Below are 12,316 nucleotides of genomic sequence, written 5' to 3'. Positions count from 1 at the left end.
GTAATAAGAAAAAAAAAATTTGTGTTCATATGTTCCATACAGATACAACCACCACTGGCCTACTACAACTGTACAACTACACAGTACCTATCAGCAACAACGTGACTTTTTTTTCAAATATTTTCGATCCATATTTGGTTGAAACCAAGAATACAGAATCTGCAGAGATGCAGAGTCAACTCTATATATATGCATACACACGTGTTGTGTATGTGTGTGTTTTATGTAGAAAACATTTTTATCTAAACACTTTAAGATAGTGCTTATTCATTTTATGGAGCAAGAAGTTGTAATATCTTTTAGAATATGGTCTTCATATGCTTAAATTCTGAGTCTCTTGATTTAGTTTCTGTTTTATGTGAGCAACCACAATTCATTGGAAAAAACTACAACTGAATAGAGATCAAAATATAAATCTTTATATATGTCACTGGTTTTCATATCAATCATAAGCACTCTGATCAGCAGTAGATAAAGCCATTTCAGTACTGACATTAGGGCTAGAGAGAACAGATTTGAAATTTGTCTACAAACAGGAAGTTAAAAGTTATTAATGAGCATGAAGCACTTGATGTACCAGTAAATCCTCTGAGTTTTACTGAACATCAGCACTCTTACTCCAAAGTGTGGCAGCAACTCTGGTGCCTCAGAATGAACAAGACCACACACCCTGGGGCAATACTGTGACTCCTTTATTTGCCTGCTGGTCGACTGGCATGGGAAGCCCAAAACAACCAAGGTTGTCCAATTTGGGAAATACTGAACCAGAGGATGAAATTATCAATACCAGAAGATGATAAAGGCAGAGAGATTAAATCATTAAAATATTTTTTCAACTATTAAAATATTCATCTAATTGACTTTAGACTGATGATACAAGCAAATGTTTGGGCCAATATATGAAGGAGCAAAACACCAAATAATAATCATCAGAACCATCATCACTTCCTTTTTCACAAGAAACAATAGAAGCCATTACTGTTTTCTCTTTCAAGTCAGGCGGTTGCCAAGTCTTCAGACCAGCACAAGAGTAATTTTAAAGGTTAACATTGAGAAGAGTTCTTGATATGTATTTTCCTAGAAAAAAGAATGTACCATTCTGAGCCATGAATTGGCTTTCTCTATTGAAATAGAAGATTAAAGGTAAACAATTACATGTCCAATTAATTTTTTATTTTGCCGCATGCTTGGGTGATGATGAGTGATATCAGATTATATCAATATCACTTCTATCTAAAGGAATCAATTCACATAACATATGGCAGGCACTTAAAACCAAACACAGGCCAAGTTAAATAATATTCTCACTTTTACAAAGATGCTCTCAAAATGTCTCTAAATTTTGTCTTAAGTCATGAGTTTATAAACATAAAACATATCCCAAGTATTAGTTATAAATGTAAAATAATGAGACTAGCAAGTTCTATGAATCACTATAAAGAGCAACCTCATTAATTTATAATTAGGTGATATACAAGATTGTAGGACATATAAAAATAGGGCAAAAATAAGGTGGAGAGAAAATAACATATAAAGTACACAAAATACAAAATACAGGAAGGCAACATGAGAGTGTGGTTACTAGGCTATAAAACCATCTTCTGTTCAGTATAGGTTTCACTTGGAATCCAAAATAAGCCTCATCAGGGCTCCAAACTGCATACAGGTTTATTCATTCATTCAGTTTTAATTTATTAATCACCTACTATTTGCCAGGACATGGTATTCCTGGTTACGAGGGAACAAATAAAAAAATAATTCTCATCTCTTTCAATATGCCAAAGAGTAGATGATGTCATATTCTACATATTTGCATTATTTAACATGTGATTATATTTTCATTTTAACTTTGATATTACTTTGTAAGTCTATACAAATGTAAAAAGTATAATACAACTCAGAAGTCTTTAAAGGGTGTTTATTGCCTTCAGCATTTTTGAAGGGCTAAGAAAAAAGTTAACTTTTCAATGTCACTGAGAAGAATCTAGAGATGACAGTGGTTTTTATTTCTGGAAATGAAGCAAATAAGCATAAAATTTAAGTTCTGGAGACAATTACAGGCATAAATTAAACCAGCAGTTCTCAAATATTTTTGTTTCAGGACCCCTGAACACTCACAAAAATTATTGAGAACACTAAGGATTTTTTTGCTTGTGTTGTTGAAACCTATTGATATTACCATTTTACAACTGAAAACTGGAAAAAATATTGATATATTAATCATTTTAAAACAGCAATAATAAACTCATTACATGCTTACAAATAAGCAACATATTTTATAAGAAATAAGTATACTTTCTAAAACAAAAAGTTAGTAATAAGGGAGCATTGTTTTATATTTTTACAAATCTCTTTAATGTCTACCTTAATAGAAGACAGCTAAATTTTAGTATGTCCTTCTGCAATCAATTTGTCTTTTGCTATTTATGTTGATTCAAGTATATAAAGAATGTCTAGATTTGTATAAAAATATAACTAAAAACGGGGGAGGATTTAATAGTCTTTTTAGATAGCTATGGGTATTCTTCCTTGATATTTTTAACCAAAATTTGACAAGTGGTAGTTTCTCAGAGTTAAGTTGCAATGTGAAATCATACTCTAATACATTAAAACCCATTGGTCTATTTTACATTTTGAATCAATCTTTTTACCCAGGCATGGTTTTGTAATAATATGCATTGATTATCTGGAAACTATTGGTTCACTGAGTTATACAGATCTGCCAAATGTTGGCACATTTCATTATACAAAATAAATAAGTCACACTTGCTAACTGCAAGGTTTTTAAGTATTGAGAAACAGGCAAGCTCACTTTGGCAGATGAAAGTGTTCCAAAATTCTAATTTTTGTTTGAAAGGTTAAATTTTTATCATTGGCAACAAGTACTATCAGTAGTTTTTCTTGTAGTCACTGACTCACTTCATTTTCATGAAAATGCATTCCAGATACCCATGTCCAAATAACCGAAATCTGTCAGTCACATTTTTCAAGTAAAAGTGATGTTTCATGAAAAGCACAGCTAGTTGAACTCACAATGCACTAGCAGATACTTTTCTTCAGGGCAACTACCATGTTTGGTCAAAGCAGAAGTGCTTTATTTGTGATTCTCATTTCGTGACATGAAACACTAAAAAGACAGGGATTCTGGGGTCAAGATGTTATCAAATTAATATTCTGTACTGCTTCATCAAAAATATTCTTATGTGAAAATCTGCACCTTCTAAACTACAGGCAAGTGGGGCAGAATAAAGCAATGACAACTTGTACAGTTTAGTGCCTCTGCCTCGAGTCATACAAGGAACTACCAGACAGCATATTTGTGGCAACCACTGCTTCTGCAGTGCACTTGTCAATAAAATGAGAAAGACATCTTAGTATTTTCATAAAATTAGGCTTGACCTTTGGAGAACTCCTCAAACATATCGGAGACCCCAGAGCTACACTTTGAGTATGACTTCAGTAAGCCATAAATATGATTGATGATGATGATGATGATAAAACTATTTCATAGCATCCCTGTCTTCAAATCATTCTAAGATGAAAGTAAGAGTTCCATACTTCTATTCTTAATAGTTTCAGGAATGAAAATTTGTAATATTCCTGACAATCAAATTCCGATGTTCAACCTTTTAGACTCAATGAACACTTTTCCTATGTTAACAATCTAAACTTTACTCTTTCCACTATAGATACACTGTATTCTATTTCTCCCATGTGGGCTTGGGGAATAACCAATCGTGTTTTCTTTTTCTTTCCAGCAATTCTACTAGCATAGGTGCGACAGCCTCCATAGGGAAGTTCACTCTTCTGCAATCAAAGGCTTGACTGGCCTCTTTCAAATTCTGAGATTTCTGGGAACAGGCAAAGTTGCATACCTAGGTGGAGCTAAACCAACACCAACCCAATCTAGAAATAGAACTTGTGAGACAAGCCAGAATACTTACTGTAATGGTCCAGAAAGCCAGAGAACTACTCAAAAACTATTAGTTATTTAGGCAGGTTTTTCAAATTTATGTGGTTTGTTGGGGGTTTTTTTCCCAGTTTGGTTGTTTATGCAGTTTAACTGAAACTAAAAGTGTTTGTTATCTGAACTATGAGCCTTTTCATTTTTTGATATTAAAACACACTCATAAGTTCAATAAAGACTTTTGAGTATCTACTATGTTCCATTCTAGGTGTGAGAGAGACAATCATGAACAATAAGACCTTATTACACTCAGAGCTCTTTCATCTTTGTGGTGAAAATGGATAACCAGTAAGTGAACGGACTTATAAGTAACAAAGAAAATGTAAGAGTTTGATCAATGCTAGAAAAAAAAAGTAAAACTAGGTGAAGAAATAGAAAGTGATTAATTGAAAGAACAGAGTAAGAAAGTCTTCATTGAGGAGACATCTTTGGAGCTGAGACTTGAATGACTAAATCCTGAAGAGCTGGAATAAGAGAGATCCAAAGAGAGAAGCTAGGAAGTCCTGGTGCTCTGAGATAGGAACTGAAACAATCTGACTGCAACACAATGACCAAAGGGGAGAATTACAGGAGAGGTCAGAGCCATAGACAGGTGCCAGGTCCCAAGGAACTGAGGGGAAGCTGGCTTTCCCTGGCACTACAATGGTTCTTACACCCTCATGGAAGCCATCTGTCTTTTAAAAAATAGATGATGATACTGAAATACAGAAGGAAAGATGACAGGTTAGAAGTCACAAGACATCCCATTGTATCTTAGGAGAAAAAAAGGAAAGGAAAATGAGTATTTATTAAGTACTAGTAACTGCCAAACTTTGAACTATGTATTGATCTTGTCTCAAATAATTCAACTTCGGTTAGTTATTAGCTTGGGTCTCTAAGTCTCAGTTGCTATAACCCTATAAAGTGGAGGGAGTAATAATTAATATTTGTTGCAGTTCTATTATGGATTGTCATAAAGGTGCATGAAAACCAACATGTAAAGTTCTTTGACGACTGAGTATCTATTAAAAGGTATTATCATTACAAACAAACATATTTCTTTAAGTTAGAGATTTGTATGACATTGGTCCTGCCTACTCTAGGACAGTCTCTTTCTGGTATAGAAAAATACCACTATTTGTAAATCTCTTATGATTATCACCATCCAAAGTGCTAAGAGGGACAATGAGATGCCCCAATTTGAGCTATAATGAAGCCTGTGACCTAAATACTTTTTTCATGCTCTTCCAATTCATGTTTTTCTTATTAATCACTTCAATTTGCATATACACCCTTCTAAAACTACTTGCAAAGGGAAAGACTCTCTTGTTCCTTGGCATCTTTTCACAGACATTGAGCTGTTGCAGTCACATTTGACACCTGTGAAGTAGTTTCATGAGATCTCACATTACTGAACAGGAAACCAAGATGATTACGAATCTTTGAAAACTTGGACAGAACTGATAAGGACAGTAAAACAGCCTAATTAATTAAGCTGGCCAAGATGGTTGATAAGAAAGGCGTTTATACCCAACAACTAAGAATGTTGTAACTACTGAAGTACTAGTACATTTGACATGCAGGGGAAAAAAAACACCTCAAAATATTGTATTTAATAAAGTTTCCATTATAATTATTCATAGAAGCTTTCAATACATATTATTTCACCTACTTATGTGGCAATACAATAGTAGCTTAAAAGTAAATTACATGTGGAGTGTAATTATATATTCTGTGAAGTGCATTAAGTTTAAAGATAATGGCTAAAGTTTCATTTGCTAACTTGTTATTACTTCTAGCAGCTCATTAAGCTTCTGACTCAAACTGTGAACTTATAAGAGCAAAGACCTTATAATTTACATTTGCAACCACTGGCTCTTTCATACTTTGGGGCATAGATACTCAAGCAATCTTACCAAATGAAAGAAAGCCCACTCCCAAACAAATTTACCTACAATGAATTTTTTAACTCCAAAATTCAAGCTCACTACTTACCTCTGGTATACAAGCCCCTGTGAAACCAAACAGCCCATTGGCATTGTCACTTTTTTGTATTATTAATCTTGCTGTAGTATTCTGTTCAGAAATACGAGCTCCTCCATATACAGAGACTAGTTTAAGGATGAATAACTCTTCTCCTTCCTCTTCATTGTCATCTTTTGCAGAAATAATGAAGGATTTGTTAGTTTCTCCCTGTCTGAACTCCAGATACCCAGAGACAGGGTGTAAATCACTCTTTGCTGGCATGGCATGAAGTTCATAAATTTCTTCAAGGGTCAGTTTCTGCTCATAGAACCTCACATCCTGCATCAGACCTGTAAATCTGTCATTGCCATTCATTCCTGCCCCAATTCTCAGAGTTCCAGGACCTGAAATGAGAAACGGGTTTATTAAATGCTTCAACATCCACTAGTCTCCTGTCCTAAATTACAAGTGTGATTCAGAAAATGAAGCAACTGTATTGAAAGGTTTTATAAGTAAAGCTTTTGCATAACTAGAATATAATCAAATAAAGACTTTCTGTTTTGATGAAAAAATGATTCAATAATCACTGGGATTTAAGATATTTTGTACTAGAGGATATTTTATACATGTGTATGTATGTATGTGTATATATCTGGAAGACATTTGTTCCAGGAAATTTTAAAATTTCCTTGCACATCTAGGAATGAAATCATTTAACTCAGTTACAATTTTAATACTTTAGTATGACTATTTTTTTAAAATTTCAAGGCTTGATCTGTTAGAAATTCATCTTGAGTTAAATAAAATATTGAGAATTTAAGAAAATAAGTTTTTGTGGACCAAATATAACTATCCATAAAACTAATGCAATGAATGTAGAAAAAAAAACTTTTTTCTTCCCAGGAACAACTTTATATGTGAGTCTTGGGTAATAACAACATGCAGCCCTTTTCAAGAATTCACCAATTCTCATTCTTTACTTATTCCCTCTCCAAGGCTTGGCAGTGATTTGGGGAAAAGTACAAGTACTATTCCTTATCAAGATCACCAATCAAGGCAATTTTACAAGTCAATGCCCAGATAGCTCTCTTAGGGTAGTTCACATGCAGCCTACACATTATTATCACAGGTGTCCCAGGCCTTCTCTAGTGGTTCTGGACCGACTATATAGTAATGAGAGTGAAATATCTAAACAGGGAAAAATATTGATGAACCTCATAAACAATACTAAACAAAAGAAGCCAGACACTCAAACGTACACTGCTCAATTCCATTTACATATATTTTAAAAAGGGAAAGCTACTCTTATGTTCTTGTAAAGAGCAATACTAGGTGGACAGGGTGGTGAGTTAGAGACTTGAAAAGAGCCAAAAGGGGCTCCTAAAATGCTGTTTCTTGATCTGGGGGCTGGTTACATGGGTTTAAAGTTTAAAAAAATTCAACTACCTGTACACTTATTATATGTACACGTTTACATATTTTATAATATGAAACACATACTATATTTCATTAATAACTTTTAAAACTACAGACACCCTTTTAATTTTCTTTCCAAGTTTCAAATTTCAAAAACAATCTAAGTTCCCTGCAGTAAGCTAAACAGAGGAATAGAAACACAGCTCTCACTAACACCAATTTTTCCCATTCTTATTCTCCCACCATCCTATAACCAAAGGAATCAAAGTTAACACATACATGTACGTATTCACACGATCAAAAAGTGAACAAGTCAATGCCACAAATACTGTAAGCATACATCTTTTTTTCCTAATAAAAGAAAAAACATAACCAGATATCTAATGCAGGAGGTTCCGAAGAAAATATCCTGTTACACAATAACCAAATAAGGGCTGCTCTACTTCCTTAGTAAATGAAAAACAGAATCAAGTCTTAAGATGGAGGGGCTGAAGGGGAATTTGTGATTATAATGGACATAACCAATATTGTGTGTAAACATGCTAAATGTGCTTCTCAAGAAACAGCATCAGCTCCAGCTTAAAGACCATAATGATGATCTTTTCAAAGCACTCCATAGAATTCACCAATTTACTCCTTATACTATAAACCCATGAAACTGCCGGGGTTTTTATGTAATATTTCTCTTTTGCTTTCTCTTTAACATATCTTCACCACCTTCCACCTCCAACCATATTGAGCTAGCAGCAGTTCCCATTACAACGCGCTATTTCACATTTCCGCACCTTTGCTCTTTTCTCTACCTGAGACATTATGCCCCATCCACCATGACCACCGGAGGAATAAGTGTTCCTCCTTCGTATTTGTTTTCTTTCTTCCTACAATGTATTGAAGTAATCAGATTAAACATCTCTTTCCCAGAGCCTATTTCAGGAACCTCAAAGGCAAAGACTTTGCTTGATCCATTTCTGTAATACCCGGCACATAATTTACTGTCTTGGTAGGCACATAGTGTTATTTAAAGAAATTAAACCAATACACAAGCAGATTTTAAAATACCTGTTAGCCTTTAAGAAATCAAATTCCTTTAAAATTCCCAATTCAGTGTCCTTGTAAAGATAACACTCACCATCAGTGATGGCTTCTCCTTTCAGACTCTTGATTCCTCTGGGCATTGCACTTCCATCAAGGTAGAATTCAATTATGCCATCATCCAGGATAATTAGAAGATGAAGCCAAATATTCTCTTCTACATATTTCAGGGCTGTTGTCTTGGCAACATAGGTAGCATTGGATCCCAAAGTTTTGTAATGAAGGGAAAGTGTCACATGGGATTCGTTGGTTTGAATTTTTACCCCATAGTAGATGCTTCCATTACCATCATCCTTTGCTATAACAAATCCATTAGTATTGGCATTGGGCATTACCCAAGCTGAAAAAGTAAAATTGGCAATTGAGTTGTTCCTGGAAGGATGGTATTTTTGATTAACAGTTCCAAATGCACCCTCTTGTCCACTGAAGTACAAAGCATCTGTCCCGCTATGGTGACGCCTCATGTGTGGCTGTAAATGCACAGTGCTGGGGAAAAGTCCAACCAGCAGAAGATCTATCATTGGAGGCAAACCAGCAGGGAACTCACTGGACAGGATTTCCCAGCCTACACGTACATCACCAAAGACGCCCTGTTGCCTCAAAATGGTAAAGTTGGTGATGTAAGACATATCGTCTTCTGAGAGAACATCTTCTGCTACTTCTCTCTCTAAGCACTCTGGATCCAAGATAAAAACTCCAAAGGGATCATCATTGAATGGAATCATAACTGTCACCTGGAGGTTGGTTCCTGCTAGTTGACCCCCAGGACCTGGGGACCCACCTATAACAAGAAAATTTGTAATGAATGAGAAACCAGAATTTAAAATACTATCTAGTTGAAGGTGAAGACAATAGGTTTTTTCAGCAAACTTTCAGTTAAATAATTTACTCATTCATCAATGACCAACATGTTACCATATGGCTTTTACCACATTTTCAAGGGTGAAAGCAAAATTTCATTAAAAATCAGTACAGCCTGAAAAAAAGAATATTAACTAGAGAAGTTTAATTCCTGTGCTTAAAACCAACAGTGATGGGAAAATTGATTGTTTAAAAAATGAGCAATCTTTAAGCTACCATGAATTCGTTCTTCCTAATTTCCATTAATTTTTTGTTGGAGACACTATATTTGGGTGGGGAAAATATCTGTTTACAAGTTTGAGGAAGAATGTAAATCTCCATCCATAAAATTTAACCAAGACCACAAAATAAGCATTAAAAATAACACTTCTATCAAAAATGGTATTTTGACATATAAAGTCAGACAACCTAGATATACTTATTTCTTCATTGATGGCATTTTTTCTACAGGTCTAATTATTTAAATGTAAAATATTAAACTTTACTGGCAAAAGAAAAGAGATGGGAAAACACAGCACCTGAAATATTTACTAGCTTTAAAATATAAAACTCATTGAATTCAGGAATGTTATCTGGAAAAGCATGGAGGATGATTGGTTTGGCTCCTTCTCCATCCGTGAAGTTTACAGTCCCTGAAGTTTCATAGAACTCTTGTCCAGGCTGCAAAGCAGAATCATTCTGAAACAGCTGCCAAGCCACAGAAACATTGCCAAAGTGTCCTCGCTGCCGCACAACCCTGCATAACAAATTAAAGATAATTCATTTTTATGGAAAATGTATAAGTAATGAAACTAACTCTAATGGAGGCTTTCTGTATTTCCTCAGAAACATACTTTTTCCATTTATCATCTTTAATATAAAGCAGCCAGGTAGTCCTAACTGAGCAACCATGAGGAATCTCATGGAAGAATGAAATAGAGCTTAATAAAGAGAACCAATCTTTTTTTTTTTCATCCTCACCTGAGGATATTTTTCTATTAGTTTTTAGAGAGAGTGGAAGAGAGAGAGGGAAACACAGAGAGAAATATTGATGTGAGAGAAACACATCAATTCGTTGCCTCCTGCATGAGCCCGGACCAGGGCCTGAGCCAGGGAAAAGCCTACAACTGAGGTATGTGCCCTTGACCAGAATCGAACCCAAGACCCTTCGGAACACAGGCCGGAGCTCTAGCCACTCAGCAAAACTGGCTAGGGCAAGAGAAGCAATCTTAAAAGTCATAGTCTTCTGAGTCCATACTAAAAGATAAATTCTAAGCCCCAAAAACTTTCTATGAGAACTGGCAAATGTTCTTCAAAAGCCACGTACAGGGTGAGGAAGTCACATGTCATTTGAGAGCAGTTCCAGAAAACTTTGAATATTCATCTCTCAGTCTTGACAAAGGATGGAAGTTGGGGTGAGGAGCACGGGGAGAATAATTTCTGCTCACCAGCTAAGGTGTCATTTTCTTTTTTTTTTTTAAACAAGTGACAACAGCATAAAAAATGTTTACAATTCATTCAGACTACCAACTTTAAAATTATTCAATTCTTAACCAGTATTTTCATTTTGAAAGATTAGTACTTCAAAAGATTTTATTTTATTGTACACAATTTTGAATTTGCCTTACCAAATATGCTTACCAAAATGAATTAGTCTTTCCTTCTTCTACTGCTTTGTCTATGGGCTCCAAAGAAAAAATACCATTTGGGTCATCATTAGCTTCAATTATCACTGTAGCTATTCCATGTTGATATACTACTGTATCGCCTAAATTAAAAACAGAAAAGTTAAAATAACAAAAAGTAGTTAACTTCCTGTTAAATTTGTATTTTTAACTAAGAAATACTTTATAATTAAATTCAAATTTCAGCAAGAATTTCCTCATTAAAGGTCATAAATAAATGAGAGAAAGATGCCTAAATAAGTTTAATGTGACTTGTCTTTGAGGAAATGTATAATTACAGAAGAGCTACTTTATTTTTAAAAGTACGAAAACTTTCCTTCACAATAGGAATATCACTTCAATACTTCAATTAGAAATAAAAAACATAGCTTGATCTAATTTCCAACTTTTGAGATAGATGTTTTCCATTTCATAAAAAAATGAAAGAATTACCACACAACATAAAAATACTCCTGTCCATATTAACTGGAATCAGTGGCCTGAGCATTTCCCTGTAATTCTCTGCCTTCAGGCAGTGGAGTTTGATCTGGTCATAGAACAAAGAAATCTTTATGGTGCTGAACTTGAGTCCTCTCTATTCCATTTCTTTCCATTATTCCAATATTTGAGGTCTCTTCTCCTCACTTTCCTGAGTTTCATAGCTCTTCCTCTTCGCTCCAGCTGTTCCCTGTGCAAGCAAAAGTCCTTCCTATCTTTACTCAACCTCTCTTCTCACTTCTCAGAACCAGCTCAAGCAACAATCCTTCCAGAAATTCTTCCTTGAATGCCCAAGTTAAGCTAAGTGCATCTCCACTGTGTTGCTACAGCACTTCATAGTTTGTCAATGTATCGTAACAACTACCGCATTTTATTAGTACACACACACACCAACACACGCACACACAATTTTACTGTAAGCTTATCAATTCCATGCTTAATCTACTCCATGCCCTAGCAAAGTAGATACTCAGTACACAGACATTACTTATGCATGTTACCTGAACTGATACAAATAAAGTTTTCAAAATTAGATGAGGACAATACCAAATACAAAAATTACAGAAACAGAAACTATGTGTAGAGCAAACCAGCACAATAAAAATAATTTATATAAAAAAACAACTGTACTAAACCTTACCTGACCGTTAGACTTTGGAAAGAGAAAAAAAAACACACACATAAGAAATAGACAGCAAACCATTGTTTAGAAAATGCTGAAAATATAGAGTAATAAAGTAACTTAAAATATCCTATATAATAAAAGCCTAATATGCTAAGTGTCCAGTCGTCCGTTCAACCAATCAAAGTGTAATATGCTAATGATATGCTAAGGCCGCTCAACCGTTCACTAGGACATGCAGACAGTTGACCAGTCGGCCAGTTGCTATGACGT

General features: G+C 34.7%; 1 protein-coding gene across 1 annotated transcript in view; it reads right to left on the bottom strand.

The window, feature by feature from the left end:
• Positions 1 to 12,316, bottom strand: part of ADGRV1 (adhesion G protein-coupled receptor V1) — a 462,684-nt gene that overhangs the window by 387,408 nt on the left and 62,960 nt on the right. Inside the window, exons 18-21 of the mRNA XM_005871499.2 lie at positions 10,901 to 11,027; positions 9,799 to 10,016; positions 8,457 to 9,200; positions 5,942 to 6,315 (exon numbers count right to left, since the gene is read on the bottom strand). Of these exons, the coding sequence (XP_005871561.2) occupies positions 5,942 to 6,315; positions 8,457 to 9,200; positions 9,799 to 10,016; positions 10,901 to 11,027 (1,463 nt within the window). The remainder of the gene's footprint in view (positions 1 to 5,941; positions 6,316 to 8,456; positions 9,201 to 9,798; positions 10,017 to 10,900; positions 11,028 to 12,316) is intronic.

The sequence above is a fragment of the Myotis brandtii genome, unplaced genomic scaffold (assembly GCF_000412655.1).
Source record: "Myotis brandtii unplaced genomic scaffold, ASM41265v1 scaffold344, whole genome shotgun sequence".
Classification (NCBI taxonomy): domain Eukaryota; kingdom Metazoa; phylum Chordata; class Mammalia; order Chiroptera; family Vespertilionidae; genus Myotis; species Myotis brandtii.
This window is presented reverse-complemented; position numbering and strand designations above follow the sequence as displayed.